Genomic DNA, 22,699 nt, shown 5'->3' with positions numbered 1-22,699 from the left:
AAGGGTTGTGATTGGCTATTGGTAGCCCCTATGTGGACTGACAGCCTACACGAGGCTCTGTTTGCCAGTGCATCTGGTTTTATGTAACCAAAGCTTACCTCCAAGCCAGGAATTCAAAAATAAGCACCTGCTTCCAATGGGAGCACAAATGATGGGTTGGTGAGCAGCATGTTGCTTGCATGCCACTGGTTGGGGATCACTGCTTTAGGCCATTTAATAATGATAAACATGTTGGTACCTGCTGAAAAATGTAAAATCTTCTCCAAAATGTTAACCTACCTTGTGAGTAAGGAATCATTTCCTTCCAATTTTAAATGCTTATTTTGTGATAAATGCTCCTGAAAAGAGTAGATTTCCCTACAGACAGACCTCTTGGTCATGATTGGAACTGCTATAGCTAAAAGGTATCCTATACAATAGTACAAGAGCTATTGACTTGGTATAAATATTATACTGAGATCTAAAAATATTAATTGTTTGCCAAGTTCAGGAAATAAATTGTGGCTTTCCAGTTGTTTTTCTTATTTACATTCAGAACACATTAGCCAGTATGTTGCTACCAGTGAGTTGCTATACATTTTTAAGCAGGTTCATCTCTTCCACTGGGAGAAGAAATATATTTTGCCACCCTCTAAATATACAATCATGCTTTGTATTTGTCTTTGCTTCTTTGTAAAAGTTGACTTGCATATAGATATTATAATAAAGTGTATATATATATATATATATATATATATATATATATATATATATATATATATATATATATATATATATATATATATATATATATATATATATATATATATATATATATATATATATATAGTGATTATCAAAAAGTCAAAAAATATGCTAAAATGCAGATCTTGAAAAAACATATGTCCATTGGCCTGTGATCTTTTTGGATAAAATGTTTTGCTTCCAGTTGCAGGAACCAGAGATAGATTTTCAGTAAATGTGAAGACACGTTTTCAGCAGTAAAGAGATTTAAACTTTCTATCCTTGTAAAATTGACAGGCAGAACTATGAGTACAAATTGCAGTGCAATCTTTTCTTTCCTTCCAGTACACATTGTCTGGTTATATTATGAACTCCTATTCAAACGAAATGTCTTGGGCTATAATGATCCTCCTCAGATTCAGATGGGTATTTTTTTTTTGTACCAGACAAAATTCAAATTGCTTTTAGCAGAAAACAGCAATTTTGTTACTTTTGCCTATTATATTACATTTCCCATGTAATGATTTCTAAAACTGATGGCAGGTTTTATATTTATAGCTTAATATCTATGGTAAGTGCAATATAAAAAAAAAACTACACTTTTTTTTAGTAAACATATTATGAGTACTTCTATATGTGATTGAAAAGCCCACTATACTTTTTGAAATAACAGCTAAATAATCATCTTTGGCTGTGGAACTTAAGCATTATACTGTATATTACATCATATTAAATATGTTACATGTAATGAATAAATGAGTTTTAATTCTAAAGCAATTAAAATGCTAACAGCCTGGAAACCAAATGGTGCCTCCTGTGATTCTTTCAGATGGATAAAAGGGCAGGCTATATAATTTTCCCAAAAGTTATAAGAAATTGCAGTCTATGAACCACTTTACTTAAAAAATATTTCCATATATAGGTTTTCTACACAGAATGGCACAACCAAGTAGCTGGCATCTTGGATGGGAATGTCTGCACAGTGTATGGGCCAAATCCTAACAAGTCCAGATGGAAGATTCCATAGAAGGTCTTGGAGGATAATAGGGCTAAGATCTGTTCCAGATCTAGGCAAACAGGCAAGCACTGGCCAATCAAATAGATAAGAAAGTGGTAGTAGACAAGGATCAGAAGACAATGATGGTGATAATGGTTCTAGTGGTAGTAGGAGCACATCCAGGTGGTTTCAGGACAGGGTGCTCCAATTTCTGGGAGAGGCCGTGGGATAGTTATGAAGAATACATTCTCACGTGTGAGAGATTTATATATTTTTGATGCAGTGCAAAGACAATCTCCCTGTTGAGTGAATAAAGTAAATACAAAGTCCGTTTTTTTCTAATATATATATTTCACTTAAAAGACCAGCAACACCGAGATATCTTGTGAATCAAAGTTCATGCAAGTTTGAATACACTTTCACAAGATATATCGCTGTTGCTGGTCTTTTTTGTGAAACGTTGGACTTTCTTTTGTTTTTCTATTAAAATCAGTTATTCTAACTGAACCTGTTGAGTGTGGTATTTTTTCTGCTATTTTATACACAGTTTACCTGCACCCAGGCATGCTGTGTTTTTGTTTGGTGAGTGCTCCTCCATGTTCCATTTATATACTTCTTTGCTTTATTCAATTACTTGGCTTCAACCATAAAGCCCCTTGGTGGCAGCAACTGTTGAAAATGTTTCATTGGACTTTCATGAGCCCTTCAATGATTCAATGTACTACATAAGGGCAAACCTACCCTAATATGCAAAGCATGCGAAGTAACACCAACAACAACAGATCATTCAGAGAACCAAAGACTAAATAAAATAAGGACTGTAATTCTTTAAACCAATTGTGTATGACCTCATATTCTAGAAATTCCCCCCTAATCATATTGTTTTTCTCTTCTCTTCTGTCTTGTTAAAATCTAGCCGGTGTACTCTGTTCATGCTCTTTCAAACTGCTAATTATGTTTCTTTATATGGTAAGCATTTGTGCAGCCAAAGCAATAGCACTGAGGGGACTTTTAAAAAACTGAACCCGAAGGACTTTTGCCTTCTTCATACACGGCAGTATTATAATACACAGATGTTACAAACAATGTGGCTCATTTATTAAGTTTGCACAGTGCTTTACACAGTGAACATATTTGCCCTGCACATGGTTATATTTATAAAGCTGAATAAGAGTGGTGTACTATATGTGCAAACAGAATTGCAGAACAGAAGAGCTTATATAAATATAGCAAAAACTACAGATTGAAAATATGTATGCACACACTCTTCGTTTGAATTCCGCCACAACTTTGGTGGTGGAGACAATTTTCACAGAACAGTTTTCGCAAGATGCAAATTTAATTATCATGCACAACAACCACACGCAGTGCCTGTACTCACACAAACACCTGACTAATTTGTGAACCATTTGGAAATATTTTTGTGCTATGCAAATTCTCCAAAAACGGAAAGATAGGCACAGTTGTGCAATATTTTAGCATTCAGGAAAAAACATGGCCAATACAACCATTTGCGAATAAATATGCGATGCACAAACTTTATAAAAGACCCCCAACGTTTCAAAAATGCAGCAGTAAAACACTACGGACATGGCAAGATGATCTTTCCCAAGCATTGTCTGTGTTTTGTTCACAGTGGTGAAATAACTGAAAAAACAAAGGCTGCACTTTTAGATTCATTTTGCACAAAGTTTTAAGGAAACTTTAATTACGTTCCATCAAAATGCTGAAAAAAAACATTTTATTGATGTTTCTGTGCATAAACTCTTAAGGCGTCGTTTATGAACACCATAGCCATAGTGCAAAGTGCAGATGCTGACTTATTTGTTCATGTTTTTCCCATAATGCAGTCAGTTTGCTCACAATTCCAGGGGTCTATCGGGGATGCATGCAAATGTTTGCCTTGCTGCAAGAGTTACAAAACAGACTCAATAACAATCAAAATTATTGGAGTGGGGATTGAGTAATTTCTGGTGCTAGGCCTTACAATTAAAGTTTAGGGAAAGGGAACCTTGAAATTAGGGTGAGAGTAATTCCAGGGTTCTGCTGAATCAATTAGCTCACTGGCCCAAAATTTAGACAGACTGGACAGATGCAATTGCATTACAAGCAAGTTAAAGGAGTGTGTTTAGATGCCAGTGCCTTAAGTAAAGAGCTCCAATAAACACCATCCTTACTGATTTTTTTGTCAGTAATTAAGCCTAATTATAAAACTCATAGTACCCCCAAAATACAATTTCACTGATAATCTTTTGATGCCAGCAAACACAACAAATGCACACAAAGCATAATGTTAAACACCCCCATATATAATAAAATGCAGTAACCCCTAACAACCAAAAAGATGATTGTTTTTAAACAGGTAACCAGTAAATGCTACCTGGTGATTGGTTGCTATTGGTTGTTGTTTTCTAACAAAAGTCCAAAAATGTGGTACTTATTCTGGGCAACACACCTCTCTGCCCAGAAAAATATAAACTCTGAACAACAGTTTTAAAAGTGAGGAATATATTTTTTGTGCTCAGGATCAAAGAAAAAATCCATACATACACACACCCACACTGACCCCTCCATACACTCACATAAACTATATATACTCATATCTATACTAACTATAGATTATAGTTTCACAACAGCCTTGGATATTATGCTTGTCCAAGAAATCATCCAAGCCCTCTAAAAAGCATAAACAGAATCGGCCTTCGCAACATCACCCGGCAGTGCATTCCACAACCTCACTGTCCTGACTGTGAAGAACCACCTGCACTGCTTCAAATAAAAGTTGTTTTCCTTTAGTCTACGGTACGGTGATCCTCTTTATGGGTAAAAAGGTCCCCTGCTATTTGTCTATAATGTCCTCTAATGTACTTGTAAAGTGTAATCATGTCCCCTCGCAAGCGCCTTTTTTCCAGAGAAAACAACCCCAACCTTGACAGTCTACCCTCATAATTTAAGTCCTCCATCCCTCCAACCAATTTAGTTGCACGTCTCTGCACTCTCTCCAGCTCATTTATATCCCTCTTAAGGACTGCAGTCCAAAACTGCACTGCATACTCCAGATGAGGCCTTACCAGGGACCTATAAAGAGGCATAATTATGTTTTCATCCCTTGAGTTAATGCCCTTTTTTATGCAAAATAGAACTTTATTTGCTTTAGTAGTCATGGAATTACACATAGTTGTCTGAAATTAGACAACTTGTTTCTTCCTTCTTTATCATACTAACGAATCTCAAGGTATTATCCTAGTCATAAGAACAAAATATCAATCACAGAATTCCTGCTTTGTGACGTAAATTGAAATCAATAACCCCTTCTAATAATCTAAGACTAATGATAAAGCACATAGTAACATGTCCTCAAATAAAAATGATAAATGAAACAATAACAGCAAGGCAAAAATACATCTTATTACACGGGGCATTAATTTCCTTTTATCTTTATTTTTTTTAACACAAGAATCATCCACTAGTTCTTTTTATTCTGACACTCTTTCCTGTGCAATTCATTGCACAACTGGGACACCACCCTTGGTATCACCGTGTAAGTGTTGCTCATAAAGGAGGTGCCATTATTTGCCATTGATATATGTGTAACAGAATATTGATTGCTTTATCTATATAAAAACAAAACTTATTGTGTAGACAGAACATTCATTCTTTTCACATTAACAGTGAAGCTGCCATATTCTCTGCCTCAGTTGGGGCATTTTTCTCTAAAGACAGAATTAGACTAAGATGGTGTGTCTATACGTCTGGATGATAGAAGCAAAATGGCAAAATGTTCTATGTACACAAATAGATATAAAAGTGTTATTGTATATGTAGGGACCCATAGGTTTAATATGTCCCTAAGGCTTTAATTCCCTACACTTCCTGATCTCCCTAGTTGCTGGGCAGATGCCCATGTAGCTTGCATATCCAAGTAATTGGCCAGGAGGCACTGTGACCACATCCTGTCACACTTTGGTATTGTGAGTGTGAAGGGGTGGATCTTCTTCTTCTTTGGCTTCTGGTTGCTGACCCAGCTGGATGTTCCAGGGAACCTGGGCACAACAAGGCCCAGTAAAGTCATGTGCCCTAGGGGGACCAGTGTGATGCTATCGCCTTAGGGAGTTCTAATGTGCTATCTCTGAGGGACATGTTGTAACCATGTCATGCTTGTCTGTGGGGCCTCTGTGGCTTTGTAAGTACAACCCTGTGGATCATTTGTCTCTGATAAATAAAATTTGATTCTGTTTGACTGCAAGAACCTCCTTGCGCCCATTCTGTTTTATTACACAGTAGCCTGTGGGAGTTGTAGTCGCACTACACCACACCTTTGAGCTTCCATTTAGCGAAGGCCCTAGCCTGAAGTGTTAGAGTCACGTGTAACCCATGCTCTAGTGCACTAGCTGGTGATTAACCCCGTTGAAATTAAGTCCACAATCCACTCAACCATTCAACCTCATTTAATTTACTTTCTTCTGAAATATTACTCATCATATGCATTAAATAAATATGAATTAAATTCAAAATGGCAGATTCCTGATTTGATTGCAATCAGAGATACATTAAATGATATTAAATCTCAAAACACTCATCATATATAAAAAAGTCATAGATCATAATGTATCATGTCTTGATTGCTGCATGTCTTGAATGTGTTCCTTTATCACAGGTGTGACACCTGTGATAAAGTGGTGGTGCTAGGAGTGAGTTAGGTTTATTAGGTATTCAGACTGCCAGCGGACCAGTCTGTTCTGGTCAAGTGCAAAAAAACATGTTGTGTGTAAAACTGAAATGTGCCTTATCTTTTGGAAAACCATGCTGTAAATAAAACACCGGCATATAATTGCTTGAAATTATACTGGGTGTCAATGATTCTTTCTTTGAAACCCTGAATCTTCATCTTGCATTGTAGTCTCAAAATTAACCTAGCCTATGGCCTTGAACATTTTGGGTACATCAAAGGGTTGTAGTAAGTCACCATAATATGGTCACCAGATTTTAAAACTGAAGTTCAGAAACAAGAAATACAGCAATTATCTTCAGAGAGACCAACAATATAGTGAAATCAACTACATGCACATTAAACCCTCCAATACTAAAGTGAAATCACCCTTAGGCATATTACTCCATAGAGAACAACAGAAAGAAATCAGCTTTGGGCACAATCTCCTAGAAGAGTGAAATTAGCCTTGCTCTCATTACCCCAAAAGCCCATCTTTACATTTAAATCAGGATACAATCCCAGAGAGCCCAATAGTACAGTGAAATCAGATTTAGACACATAACCCTAGACAAATCCACACTAAAGGACAGCAGACTAAATATCCAGTTTGTAACTGAGTGAAAGAAAAACGAAAATATTAAATATTGCGTCTATAATGGAAATTATTTTGGGGCACTAATTGGGCTCCACTAACAGGGAACACAGATATACTGTACACCAGGAACAGCTTTTAATCTTCAAGCAGATGGAGTCTTACTGTATATTGTATTATAAGTAGCTGCCAGTTTTGGGTAACTGCTCATATCAGGATTTGATTTGAATATGACCAAGGGCAATAGAAGGGAATGTGCGAGCAAGAAACTAAGCAATGCTTAGAAACATAGCATATTTTCTAATAAAATTCTTAAAAATACAATTATTTTTAAATTGCAGTTAATTACATAGTTTCTACTCAAAGAACAGTCAATTGGTTTGGCCTCTTTATGTTTACCATCTTGCGAATCAATAGAATTTTAATAATGAAATAGTGAAAGATTTGATTGATACTGTATTTTCATTATTAAGACACAATAAGACCTGACAGCTATTCTGAGGTAAATGAGTTTGGCTCTTGATCTCAATGTCAAATCTCAATATTCTTGTCATGTCACTGATACTATTAGGATAGAAACTATGACTCTCTGATAACTTGCTTGTTAATCTCAAATGTAATGGAAAATAAAAGCAAAATTAAAATACACCATATTTGAAATTAAGGCCACAATCCACTCAACCATTCAACCTCATTTAATTTACTTTCTTCTGAAATAAAACTCCTCTGCATTAAATAAATATGAATTAAATTCAAAATGGCAGATGCCTGATTTGATTGCAATCAGAGTTTTATTTTCATTAAATTATGTTAAATCTCAAACACACTCATCATAAATAAAAAAAAAAATCATAGATCATAATGTACTATGTCTTGATTGCTGCATGTCTTGAATGTGTTAACGTCTGTGATAAAGTGGTGGTGCTAGGAGTGAGTTAGGTTAATTAGGTATTCAGACTGCCAGTGGACTAGACTGTTCTGGTCAAGAGCATATGAACATGTTGTGTTTAAAACTGAAATGTGCCTTATCTTTTGGAAAACCATGAAAACATATATATGTAGCACACTGTTCACCATTTTAAATGACCGGGTACTTCCTTAGTTTGCTCATTCATATATCCTGGAAGAAGTAGGAGCATATCGGTTGTTTAAAAAATTTCAAAAAATAAATTTTATTAATCCATTCAAAAGAAAGACAGGTCAACGTCTTGGCAATGATCTTAGGTGGAGACTGAAACGTTGACCTGTCTTTCTTTTAAATGGATTAATAACATTTATATTTTTTAATTTTTTCAAACCACCGGTGTGCTCCTACTTCTTCCAGGATATATATATATATAAAAAAATATATATCCCTCTCCACCCCTTCTACCTTTAACTCATGTCCTATTTCTTCATATTTTTCTTTATACTTTCCTCATTTACCACTTGTTTATTACTTCTTGATTATAATGTTTCTCTACACCCATATGTATTATGTTACAGATATATACCCTGAAACCTACTTTTACCAGAAAAGGTTTACCTTTGCCTTGCGGACGATAAGTCATCAAGTATTTATTACCAGTTACCCATTCTCCAGAGCAGATAATTAACTTTATATATTTTCACACATTCGTAGAAGGATTGTCAGTTTTTTTAATATGGAAAACGAGGTTTTGACCTTCAGCAGACTGGTTTTAATGATTAATAAAGCACATATGTTTTTAACTTGTATTACTACATTGGGCCCAGTAGGGGTCACTATTGAAGTTGTGTATATAATCTGTCTGTTTGGTCCAAGATGCATGCCTATGATTAAGGGAGTGATTCCCGAAACGCGTAGGGCGTTGGATCCTTGTATGTGTTTGGAATAAATTTTATTCCTAGTATTGGAGTGCCGTCCTTTTCTTTGGATGTCTATGTATATATATATATATATATATATATATATATATATATATATATATATATATAAATATATATATATATAAATTAATCAAAAAAAAACCCCACACTCCAAGGACTTCAGGAACTGAAGACGGCCCGAGTTGGTGTGCCGAAACGTTGAAATAAAAGTTTTTTCACTTATTTCACTATCTCAAGTCCTTGAAGTGCGGTTTTATTTTTTTGATTAATTAAGCTATGTTATAACCTGCACCCAGGGAGTTGCCTGCATTACGAGTGCACCACTATATATATATATATATATATATATACTGTATATATATATATATATATATATATATATATACACACACACAACCCAAAAATGGGCTTTGTCCCTTTGTCTAAAAGCACTAGAAGACATTTTGATGTTAGGTTAGTATTGCAATTTGCAGTGATTAATTTCTCCCATTCACATTGCTACTGAGCCACAGAGAATGTGTTTCATATGCGTGTAATGATTGAGCTTTTAGAATGACATTGGTTGTCTATTATATGCCAAATTGATGTTGTATTACAGTAATCCAGAGTGATAATAATTGTTTCATTTTAATCACTTATAATGAGCACATTAACACCTACACAAGGCCCATTAATTCCTTAAAACACACTGCTATCTTACCGCTAGGGATACCTCCTAAATGGAAGTCTAAGCTTTCCTTGTCTAACACCTATTACAGATTTCTATCTATATGACATTAGATATTTACTGCGTTGGTCTTTAATTTTGCTTTAATTGCTTGACCAAACATCTACCCTATGCATTGTAACATTACATTTGTATAGTTTACAGTCTTTATAACTTCCTAACTTTATATACAGTTATGGCATTTACAGTATAATAATGATATGTTTTATCCAGAAATCTCCAGAACAGGGGCAGTACAGACTATCGGAAGAATATGGGCAGAACTTGTAACTTAACTTTACCAGCATAAATCCATATACATGGCCCAATTTAAAGGATCATGCTCTAAATTACAGATATATCCCTCATATCTGAAAAAAAAACAGGTCCTAAGTATTTAAGGATTATGTTGGCTTTTATATAAACCCCCATTCCGATTAGAAGAAACCCATTCCGATTAGAAGAAAAGAGGTTAAATATTCGGAAGGGGTTTTTTACAGTGAGAGCTGTGAAGATGTGGAATTCTCTCCCTGAATCAGTTGTACAGGCTGATACATTAGATAACTTTAAGAAGGGGTTGGATAGCTTTTTAGCAAGTGAGGGAATACAGGGTTATGGGAAATAGCTCATAGCCCAAGTTGATCCAGGGACTAGTCCGATTGCCATTTTGGAGTCAGGAAGGAATTTTTCCCCCTCTAAGGCAAATTGGAGAGGCTTCAGATGGGTTTTTTTGCCTTCCTCTGGATCAACTGGCAGATAGTTAGTTAAAAAAAAAAAAAAAAAGATGGACATGTGTCTTTTTTCAACCTTACTTACTATGTTACTTTGTTACTATGTAATAGGATTATTTAGCCTTAAATAAGGGGTAATTATATATTCCTTGTGATCAAGTACACTGTTTTAATATAACATTAATTAACATGAATTATATTTTTTTTGGCTTAAAATGGAGTCTATGGGAAATGATCTTCCCATAATTCAAGCTTTCTGGATAACAGATCCCATACATGTACAATGTTTTGTTTTATTATTAAAGAGAAAAAAGAAACATTTAAATGTTTTGATTAAAATTGAGTCAATGGGAGATGGCTTTCCTGTAAATTTTTGTATAATATGTTTTATATAATAGATTTCTGGATAAAGGAACCCATATCTGTAATATGTTCTTGCTTGAACCTGACTTATAAGCCCCACAAAATTGCCCCCCTCATGATTAGAACATATCCAACAAAAGCTTTTCTCTTTACTTATTCCATCCTCTTCTTTTTATATGCATTTCCTCCCCCCACCTACAAAAATAAGAAAGGCAGACACCAATCCATTTGTTTAATCTTGCTTTTTAAATGTTTAAATAGTCTAATTAGAGTAGACATATTTGTCTTTATTGTTTGTTTTTTTCCAGTAGAATAGCATGTAAATGTAACAAAAAACATTTATAGCTGAAAAGCTTGTTAATTTTCTTCTTGTCTCTCAAAATAAAATTTTCAGCAAAATTGTATGTAAAGTATATCTTTAAAATATGAATTCAAACAATCATTGGTCCAATTAAAAGTGAGTATGAAAGGGCCCATCTCTTCCACTTTGATATTCAATTTTATTTTCCCTAAGTCAGAATGCAACAAACAATGTTGGACAAAGAATACTTCATCTTGCCCTGTGTGCTCTGTTACAAAGCATGTTTGTTAACTGTTCTGCTGGGAGGATTTCCTGAAGCGAGGACTACTGGGAGGAGGGGGGGTGTAGATTCAAAACATTTTTTGTAATAGACAGTAAACCCAACAGGATAACAATGGGCACTAAAAAGTAGCCTTGGGTTTTGGAATGCTAGATGAATACACACCATTCTACTTGTGTCACCCTGCCAATTTCTGCAAGCAATGAAGACAAATGTACTGCTTATTTTGCCTACCAACTATTCATTAAAAATACAAGGCTTACAGTGACGCTTTAGCATAATAAATAGGATTAATCATTTGCTTTAATTTGTGGGCAGCTGGTTGTAAATAACTAGGTAATTGTGAACCAAAATAAACAGTCACTAAAAAAAGATTTAGGCATACCACCCATGTATCAATGCACAAAACAAGCCAATAAATTGCAGATACTGTATGCCTTTAGCTTCTGCTGTAACACATTAATCATTTAAACTCCCATACTTACTCATTAGTTTCTGTGTTTTACATCGACCTCTAGAAGTATAAACCCCAAACTGCCTGACACCAGTAACAATGTCTTTATTGCTTATGCTAAAAGATGCAGTTTGATTTTTGACCTGTTATCCAGATAGTTCTAACAACAATTGAGATGCCATGACTTTAATATGCCTATTTTTCTACCCTACCAGAAGGATGCTAATGGATTTTCTGCTTGAAAGCACAGACAGATTGCAAAGTATATGTGTATTGGCCTCAATAACATGGCACTGGCACACACAGCTTATTTGTACCCATATTACTTTCCTCTGGAGTGTGTTTCACTTCCAGAGGTAATTTTGTAATGAAAAATTCCTTCGGAAATTAGAGGGGTAAAGAATTAGAAGAAAATATTGTACTAGCAAATTTAAAATTGCAAAACTTTTGTTTTTCTACATTTATTCTACAGTCAATTGTAATTCATTGATAAATAAACATTAGGCATTGTTTTTATGTTTTTTAGCTCTCCTTTACTTTTCAGTGAGGCCTTAAGTGAATTACTATGATTACATACTGTAGGCAACATTATTTTACATTATATTCAACAGGTATGGTTGGAGCAGTTTGCCCTTGAAAAATATTGTAGGGGAGTCAGGCTGCTGGTGGATCTTGCCAGTTTGAACACTGAGGAAAGGCCATTTGGGTCCGAAACTTTTATTCGGGTGTGCAGTGTCTGAAGCACCTTGCATTAAAAGTTGGGAATACCCCGTTTGAAGCACAATAAGGTACTGTTGTTCTATTTTTGTTTGAAAGTATATTGCTGGTGTGTGGCTAGGCCAGTATTGGTACCTGTACCTCTGCATGACATATATTCTTCAATCAATTACATGTGACATGTCGCTAAGTGGAAGATTTCAGGTAGGATGTGGTATAACTACAACTTCAGGCAAATGTGCAATAAAAATATGAATAATGGACACCAGGAGGTTTTTATGGTGAAACAAAGGAGTAACAAGTTTATTTGTTCTAGACAAATGACCACAGGTTTACTTACAGTCAGGAGGTATATGCAAGTATTATTTGCAGTGCTGAAACAGGCAAAAGATGATACAGCTGAGGAATGTGACTCCCACAGGCATGGTAGTAAAGCAGTAAGGAACATCACCAGGCAGATATACCTTTAAGTGGTCTGGATCCCAGTGGAGTGGTCGGGGAGAAGAAGTCTAAGCCTGCTGCCCTATCCACTGTGGTTCCTTCACTAAAGGCAATCTAGGAGCCTTGGGAAGCTACTCCATGCTACAGATCCTTGATGGAGCACAAAGCTGCTGTTACTATCTGTACTCTCTATCTTATGCTCCTAGAGAGTCTATGACAAATATAACCTGTTTCTAGCTAACCTCGTTCACGGGGTTCTGTGGTCCCAGACTCAGACACTAGAGGTACTGGTCCCTCTAGAGCTAAAGGCATTACTGGACCTTGGTGCACCCAGGCTCAATGGGAACAACCAATCAATGTGGACACCAGCAGGCAAAGAGGAAGATCCACCCCTTTCCAAACACTATATTGAAGTGTGGTAGGAAGTGTTCATTACACCTCTTGGCCAATAACTGGATAGGTGAAAGTATAACACTAGATACATGGGCTTTTGCCCAGCAACTAGGGAAAAGGAGGAAGGGTATGGAATTTAAAGCCATATGGGCATTCTAACCCTATGGGTTCCTACATGTATATAGTGCTATACATTTAATTTGTTTGTATATATCCACTCTGTAACATATGGCACTTGATATGGATGCTGGAGTTAGCTACAGACAGAGAAATGCATGTTCGAGACCTTTCAATGTTTTCAACTACTTTGATAACTTATGACAACCAAGTAAATTTACTTGTTCCTACTTTATCTATTAAGAAATAAAGTAAATTCACATGGCACTCCAAAAGGTATACAATTACTTAATAATGGGAAAATGTTTTTCCCTTACATAGGATCACAGTCATGAAACATAATAGGATCATTACAATTACATTGCAGATATTTTACGTCAAGTTATGACCTACAGAATTCCCTGGTGACTTATATCTGTAGGGGGCTATATTACACCTTATTTAACAAACCAAAAAGTGTTATATCATGTAAAATATAAACTAAAACACAGGCTCTATGGCAAAAAAAGAATAAACTTGAAAACTCAACATTAATGGCAACTCTGTTTTTTTTTATGCTCGAAACAGCTGTCAAAAGCACTTACATTCAACTCAACATATTAGCATGTGGCACTTTGCCAAAGCAATTTGCATTTGTGGAATTGCACTCTCACACGTTTTAATATGAGAAATGAGTTTTAACAAATAATATGTGATGAGCTACACAAGCTGTGATTTCTAGATCTAATTTATCTCATCGGTAAGTAGTAAAAAAAAAAAAAGTAGAGTAGAAAACGGTGTCTTTTATATATAATAACTAGGATAGAAGTCAAAGCAGAATACTAACATTGGTTTAACACTTCTAACCATAAGGTGGGGAGGCTCAGGTGAGTAAGCAGCTGGTTAAGCAGAAGGGCTAATTCACAGGCAATTTAATCAGCTGAAATGAGTAGGATGAAACAAAACACTTTCTTATGTCTTTCATTCGATTTATGTTTTATTCTTGGCTTTTTTTTTTATTAATAGAGATTCTAGATTCGTGCAAAATTACTTCTTATCTCTAAGAATGACTTATTCAGTAAAAAGTCACTATTTCAAATTATTTCAGAATTACTTATAGAAAAAAAAGAAGACCACACATGGATATATTAATATTAAAACAGCCGGTTACCAAATCAATATATTTTCTATGATTTGCTAGTTGTGATATGTGGACCCACCACAATCTCATCCCTGAAAAGTTAACTCTGGAAATTACTATGGTGAATAATTAACTAGAAGTAGAATCTCACATTTAAGAGCTATGTTTTAATTCAACAATTTCATTGTGAAAATAGCCAACAAACTACAAATGGTGCTCTGGCTATCCCAAATGATTTTTCACAATAACCCACATCAAAAGATTTTATAACCATATGAATGCCTAGGTATCCAGCTTAGAAAATATATTGTTTATATATGAATAAATGATTGGTATAGCCAGAGCTCCATCTGTAGTTTGCACAGACAACAACAAGGTAAATGGCATCTATAGTCAGTAACAAAGTGTGCTTATCTTGCAGCTATATAATAAAATAAGCCACTTTGCAACATAGTTAATGAAAAATATGCATCTAGCATTGAAACAGCTCCCTGGTTGAACCCAGTAGCAGAGAGCAAAAATGTTTGTATTTTAAAACCATTACATAAAAATAATGAAAGTACAATGGGGCTTTTTCTGTTCAGTACTGTAATAGTACTGAACAGTAGAATAAGTAAATAAGTGAAGTAGTAGTGAAGTGAAGAAGTAAATAAGTCTGACTTTAAGGGAGTAAGTTATAAAAAGGCAGATTTTTCTGGTCAACATTTTAAAGGTGTGGCAGAGTGAGGGATTTTGTAGGCAAAAGAAGCAATATTTCTGCCAGCAACTCCTGTCAGGCAAGCATGTGCATGGGCTTACAATTAACCTAGCTGCTGGGACGCACTAGTGAAGATATAATTGAACTGAATGAAAAGTCGAAAGTAACAACTACATTACATCCGACGCAACACGACCGTCGGATGTGGATGCAGAAAGCAGCATCTTCATCCGATAGTCGGACCATGTAGTTGTTAGCTCCGACTTTTCATTCAGGCCAATTATATCTTCACGCGTTTGACTCCATCCGACTTGTCGCTGGGCGTTTTGTCGGCAGCCGTCGATCCAGCGAAACAAGCTTGTGGCGCTCTACCCTTAGAGGAAGTGGGAGCTCCTCAGGGAAACTGCTCTGATAGAAGCCACAGTGTACTGAACAGGTGAATACCTTTGTTGTGTTTTGTACGTCAGGGTCAGTATAGCTGAAAGGCATGTTAGAAAGGGAAACTGTGCGTTTTGTTAGCCTCCAGACAGGAGTAGGTAGTACAGGTTTGGGACCTGTTATCCAGAATGCTCGGGACCTGGGGGTTTCCGGATAATGGGTCTTTCTGTAATTTGGATCTTCATACCTTAAGACTACTAGAAAATAATATAAACATTAAATAACCCCAACAGGCTGGTTTTGTTTCCAATAAGGATTAATTATATTTTAGTTTGGCTCAAGTACAAGCTACTGTTTTATTATTACAGAGAAAAAGGAGAAAAAATCATTTTTAAAAAATTTGATTATTTGATTATAATGCCTATTCGGTAGTCTATTCGGTACTTTCTTATTTATTGAAAAATTTGGTAAAAATGTGGCTGGGAGTTTGGTTGAAGTGATTTTAAAAGGGATACTGTCATGGGAAAAAATATTTTTTTCTCCAAACACGTCAGTTAATAATGCTGATTCAGCGGAATTCTGCACTGAAATCCATTTCTCAAAAGAGCAAACATATTTTTTTTTATATTTAATTTTGAAATCTGACATTGGGCTAGACATATTGTTTCCCAGCTGCCCCCAGTCATGTGACTTGTGCTCTGATAAACTTCATTCACTCTTTACTGCAAGTTGAAGTGATATCACCGCCACCCTTTCCCCCCAGGACCTAACAAAAGAACAATTGGAAAGTAACCAGATAACAGCTGCCTGGTAGATCTAAGAACAGCCCTCAATAGGTCCAGGTCCCACTGCAACACCTTCAGTTATATTGAGGAGTAGGAGAAAAAACTGGCTGCCAGAAAGCAATTCCATCCTAAAGTGCTGGCTCTATCTGAAAGCACATGACCATGGAAAATAACCTGAGATGGCTGCCTACACGCCAATATTACAACTAATATTGGGATTCTATATACCCATACCTATACTAACTATAGAGCTTAGTATCACAATAGCCTTTGATATTATGTCTTTCTAAAAATCATCCAAGCCATTCTTAAAGGCATTAACTGAATCAGCCATCACATCACCCGGCAGTGCATTCCACAACCTCACTGTCCTGACGGTGAAGAACCGCCTACGTTGCTTCAAATGAAAGTTCTTTTCTTCTACTCTAAAGGGGTGGCCTCTGGTATGGTGATCCACTTTATGGGTAAAAAGGTCCCCTGCTATTTGTCTATAATGTCCTCTAATGTACTTGTAAAGTGTAATCATGTCCCCTCGCAAGCGCCTTTTTTCCAGAGAAAACAACCCCAACCTTGACAGTCTACCCTCATAATTTAAGTCCTCCATCCCTCCAACCAATTTAGTTGCACGTCTCTGCACTCTCTCCAGCTCATTTATATCCCTCTTAAGGACTGCAGTCCAAAACTGCACTGCATACTCCATATGAGGCCTTACCAGGGACCTATAAAGAGGCATAATTATGTTTTCATCCTTTGAGTTTATGCCCTTTTTATGCAAGACAGAACTTTATTTGCTTTAGTAGCCACAAAATGACACTGCCCAGAATTAGACAATGTGTTATCTACAAAGACCCCTAGATCCTTCTCATTTAAGGAAACTCCCAACACACTGCCATTTAGTGTATAACTTGCATTTATATTATTTTTGCCAAAGTGCATAACCTTGCATTTATCAACATTGAACCTCATTTTCCAGTTTGCTGCCCAGTTTTCCAACTTAGACAAATCACTCTGCAAAGTGGCAGCATCCTGCATGGAACCTATATTCTGCACAATTTAGTATCATCTGCAAAAATAGAAACAGTACTTTCAATGTCCACCTCCAGGTCATTAATAAACAAGTTGAAAAACAAGGGACCTAGTACAGAGCCCTGTGGTACTCCACTAACAACACTGGTCCAATTAGAAAATGTTCCATTTACCACCACTCTTTCTAGGCTATCTTTTAACCAGTTCTCTATCCAGGTACAAATACTATGTTCCAGGCCAACTTTTCTTAATTTAACCAGTAACCTTTTGTGTGGCACTGTATCAAATACTTTAGCAAAGTCTAATTAAATCACATCCACTGCCATTCCAGAATCGAGGTCTCTACTTACCGTCTCATGAAAAGAAATTAAGTTAGTCTGGCAAGATCTATTACGCATAAAACCATGCTGGCACAAACTCATAGTATTATGATTTGCTATGAAGTCCAGTATCTTATACTTTATTAACCCTTCGAAAAGCTTTCCTACCACTGACGTCAGACTAACTGGCCTATAGTTTTGAGGCTGAGAACAGGATCCTTTTTTGAATACAGGCACCACATTAGCAATTCGCCAGTCTCTCTGCACTATGCCAGATCTCAATGAATCCTGAAAAATTAAGTAAAGAGATTTGGCAATCACAGAGCTAAGCTCGCTAAGTACCCTGGGATGAATACCATCTGGCCCCGGACCTTTGTTAATCTTAACATGTTCTAGTCTCTTTTGAATTTCCTCATGTGTGAACCATGCATCATTAGTTGTATTACTAGAATTGGGACTTTTAAGAAGGAAAACTTCACTTACTGGTTCCTCGTTTGTGTAGACAGATGAAAAATATGAGTTCAGAATCTGCGCTTTTATTTTGTTTTCATCAACCAGCTGACCCCCCTCTGATAGTAAGGGTCCCACCCCTTCCTGCTTCATTTTTTTACTATTAACATATTTAAAAAATAATTTTGGATTTTTTTTTTACTGCTTACTGCTTGCTGCAATATCCTTTTCTTTTTTTTTTTCCGAACCGATTTTATTGAGTTTTTTCTTTTTTTTTGTATTCAAAGAAAATTTTTATTCACATAGAATAGGTAAGCATACAATAAACATATATGAAAAAATCACATCTGTTCAACAGTCAGATATGTTAGCATACATATCACCAGTAAAACAGTTTCGAAAGGTAGCTAGAACCATTAACGTCACAGGAGAAAGAAAATAGAAAAGGAAGAAAAGGGTGGGAAGAGGGGGGGGGGGGTGTTGGGGGTAGAGCCTGAAGGCTAACTTTTTATCATATTTCTACACTTTCACAGTTTGTCATGTGCATGTAAGTAAGAGATCGCAATATCCTTTTCTATATCAATTTTAGCTTGCCTTATAGCTTCTTTGCATGATTTATTGGCCTCCTTGTACCTTATAAATGATTCGGCTGTCTAACTTGAAAGCCTTAAAAGCACGTCTTTTCTTACCCACCTCAACACCAACACTTCTATTGAACCAAAAAAGGTTTTGCTTTGCAACGACGTTCCTTGCGTACAAGTGGAATATACTGACAAGTATATTTATTAAGCAGCATTTAAAAGACTTCCCATTTTTGTTCTGTGTTTAACCCTGTGAAAAGCATTTCCCACTTAATATGTTGCAGAGATGCCCTTATACTGTCAAAGTATAAGGTGTAAACAATGTAATTTAGATATAAAAAAAATTACATCATATAAAGCGTGACAGAATCTCTTTAAGAAAATAGTGAGAAATTTTGTGATTTTTGTAAATAACCCTATAAATATCTTTTAAAAGTAGGTGTATACTTTTAAAACAAATCAGTAGGAGGCAATGGCAATGAACAAAAGATGCACTCCAGATAAGATGTTCTATTTGTATCTACTATATGAAAGATATGATTGTACCATAATTTGTGTTCAAATATATGCAAACACATATAGTATCTGTACAAAATATTTTTTTAACATAGGTACAGGTACAGGTACAGGTATTGCTATAAAATATTGGCATAGCCCCATATATTTAAATCTACAGTGAAATGCTTATCTTTAGTCACCTCAAAATGATAATCATACAGGGGAAGTTGCAATAAAGATGTCATATAAAAAGGTGTTTAAATTCTACACTTTAATTTAATGTTTAGTGGTTGGCTGCACATTATATACTTGACAATTTTACTGGTTGTATGTAATAACATTTATAACACATAACTGTTTCACAGCAATTTGCCTCTGGGTGGTTTACTTACTTACTACATTTATGATACAAATGTTATCGATAAGTCCTAAAAGGCTTTGATTAGCTATTGATTTTTACATGTTACAGTAAAAAAATTGTGAAGCTACAATAGCTCATTTAGTTAGAGAAGAAAAACATTTTAAAGGGAGGAGGAGAGAAGAAAAATGTTTCATGTAAAAGAAAATGTAATGCTTTAAGTATGCATGCTAATTGGTTTCCTCGTGGATGGGACATACCAAACATAGACTCAGCTAAAACCTGAACTGTGAAGGGAAGGAGAAAATGGATGCAATCTACTAATTTTTGCACTTTGCATCTTGCCTTCCACACTAACCCTAATCCTTCCACACTACATAAATGATCAGAGGACTCTGCACTTTGAAATGAAAACTGCTTCTGCCCCCATAAATACAAGGCTGCCTGCATTTGACAGTGCTGTATTCATAAGGGGCAGGTGGAAGGAGACATGTAGGCATCTGCTGTCTTACCATCTACCAGTCCCATAATGTGTAAGCAAGTTAGAGAGTGTTGATGCCGTAACAAGGTGCCACTCTGCCTTCCACATTAGCACTTACATGTGCTAAGTGATGTTTCAAACGTTTTTTAACTGTAAAAATACCAGTCCTCATTAACACATATATTATGTTAGACATGCATGGAGACTTACCTTACTGGAATGTTTCTTGGTTTTGTTTTTTCATTTGCCTGTGAAATGAAGTGATACAGCATTATGAACATTAGATTCATGTTAGACAATGTCACTAGGGTCAACTCTTAATTATTTCAAAATTAACCACTATTTATCAGGGTGCTTGGAACTAAAGGAAAAGAATGTTTTCCTGTCAGACTGAAATCTTGTGTCAAGGTACTGAATAGAAAAACAAGGTAAGCACAAACTGGTTAAACAAGAACCCTGAATTAAAATGTTTTTGAAAGCAAAAGTTAGTTGCAAAGCGAAAATGTAATTTGTAAATATAAAATGTAACTACATGTCAAGACTGCAAAGTTAAATATTGAAGCAGGGTCAGAACTAGGGGTAGGCAGAAGAGGCAGATGCCTAGGGCGCAATGATAGGGGGGCACTGGGCAGATATCTCTAAAATTGACTTCTGCCTACTCCTAGTTGGGTTTGCACCCCTTACTCCCCTTCCTTCCCTCTGACACCCACCCATTGCTCTCCCCTACATTCCTGTCACCCTCCCTTCTATCACGTTCATCTCCCTCCCACCGTCGTGTTCTCCCCCCTCCTCTCCATTGCTCTCTCCGTTGCATGGTCTGGTGCACACTTGGGGGGGGGTGGCCGGCTTTCTCTAGATACACCTAGGGGGTTATTTATCAAAATCCAAATTTATCTAATTTTTCTGAAATATACTCCAATCAAATCCACATGGGTTATTTCCCCTTATTTATTAATATATTTTCCAAAAAAATTCCAGTGCGGGGATAGAAATTCGAAAAAATCATGAAAATCGTATGAAAACTCGAATCGGGCTAATTTTTCTAATTTTCTGCCCGAAAACCACAAAATCTTCAGATTTTTGCACGAAACCCAGCGTAGATCAAGATCTCTTCGGGACTTATCCCATAACCCCCCTATTGTCCAGTACATCAGATATATTTACTGCATCCATATCTTTGTGGACAAAGGTAAGAGACAGGAAATACATTTTAACTGGTCTACAAATTAAAGCATTGATCAGATTTATGCAATCATTTAAATCTTCTGAGACTAGTTCATGACAATTTTTTATTTGTCTTTTGCAGATCACATGTGCGTAATCTCATTGTTCTTATCACTGTTGTAGCATAAAGTCATCTTTTTCTTAGGACTAGAGACCAGCAAACCTGAAATCTCTTATACATTCCAACATTTAAAAAAAAAACAAAAACAAGACAATCATCAGGCTGCAGTCATGCCCCATTCTACACAAAATCACTTTTTTTTTTGTAAGAATAGACCCTGGTTACATCTAAATAAGGTTAATCTAAATCAGGATCATTGTTAGGCTGTAAATGCTTTCAAACTAGCTTCACATTTTAAAAACTGTTGACTTGCTTGCATATGGTTAAACCTATAAAGATGTTATATATTAAGAGGGAAGTTTACCCCCTTTTCAACATAGTTTAATGAATAGATAGCAATGGATATAGTATTTTCCTATAGATTTGATTCTGATTTAAGGTCAGTAAGGTCAGTATTTGAAAATGAATATTCTACTTCCTTTGCCTATGAGAAAGGTCAAAATAAATCACTGGTTCAGTTAAAAAAACCTATGTATAATGAGTAGCTCATTAACTTACAACCAAGCAGGCTGGAAGTGGAGGAAGGGAGGTGTTTGTTTATAACGGGTGCTTCTCATTGGACTGCTGATTTATTATGACCTTGCTAACAGGGACAGAAAGTAGAATGTGACTTTACTTTGATTTTCATATATTGCCCTAGTTTAGTGCATGCAAGCACAAAAAACATAGATATATTTAAACAGTAAGCAAAATGTATGTTCAACCAAAGCTCTATTCAGTTAAAAAGTTGAAAAAAGGAAAGGTTTTTAAAGGTTCACACATACGCCTGTAAGGAATATGCTGAACTACAAAAAGAGTGCAGGAGTCAAGCTTATGCCTGCATGGATAGTTTCCATAATTTCTCTAACGCTAAAGTATAAAGCACATATCAAATACTATATCTGTTTGACCTTGAGCAAGAGGGAAATGCTCTGCCTTTTTTTTATCTAAATCTGTAATTCACTACTGTCTTCTGTATGTCTGATGGAAACTGCAGGTAAAATTGTCACAAAAAACATGCTGATAAGAAGACCTTGTATCTGATAAAGCAGAGAACTGCACTTTTTTTTAATATCACCAACAAATTTGCATGTTCAAATAACCACTAGTATTTCAAAATTAGAAATATATATACAAAAAAAAAAGTTTACCCTCATATAAGAGCTATCCATGTTAGCAGTGTTTCTAGACACATATTTATGTTTCATTCAGTAATTATTTTATGGCATTTTAAAATGTTAAAAGGCAATAAATTGAAATGCCCTTTCTTTGCCAATTAATGGGATCTTGAATGCAGAACAATTTCC

At 35.7% G+C, this 22,699-nt stretch overlaps 1 protein-coding gene across 1 annotated transcript in view; it reads right to left on the bottom strand.

The window, feature by feature from the left end:
• The window catches only part of aff2.S (AF4/FMR2 family member 2 S homeolog), a 309,129-nt gene that overhangs the window by 47,976 nt on the left and 238,454 nt on the right, over positions 1 to 22,699 (bottom strand). The window contains exon 9 of the mRNA XM_018233013.2: positions 20,279 to 20,316. Coding sequence (XP_018088502.1) covers positions 20,279 to 20,316 — 38 coding nt within the window. The remainder of the gene's footprint in view (positions 1 to 20,278; positions 20,317 to 22,699) is intronic.

The sequence above is a fragment of the Xenopus laevis genome, chromosome 8S (genome assembly GCF_017654675.1).
Source record: "Xenopus laevis strain J_2021 chromosome 8S, Xenopus_laevis_v10.1, whole genome shotgun sequence".
NCBI lineage: Eukaryota > Metazoa > Chordata > Amphibia > Anura > Pipidae > Xenopus > Xenopus laevis.
The sequence above is the reverse complement of the archived record's forward strand: the minus strand, read 5'-3'. Positions and strand labels throughout refer to the sequence as shown.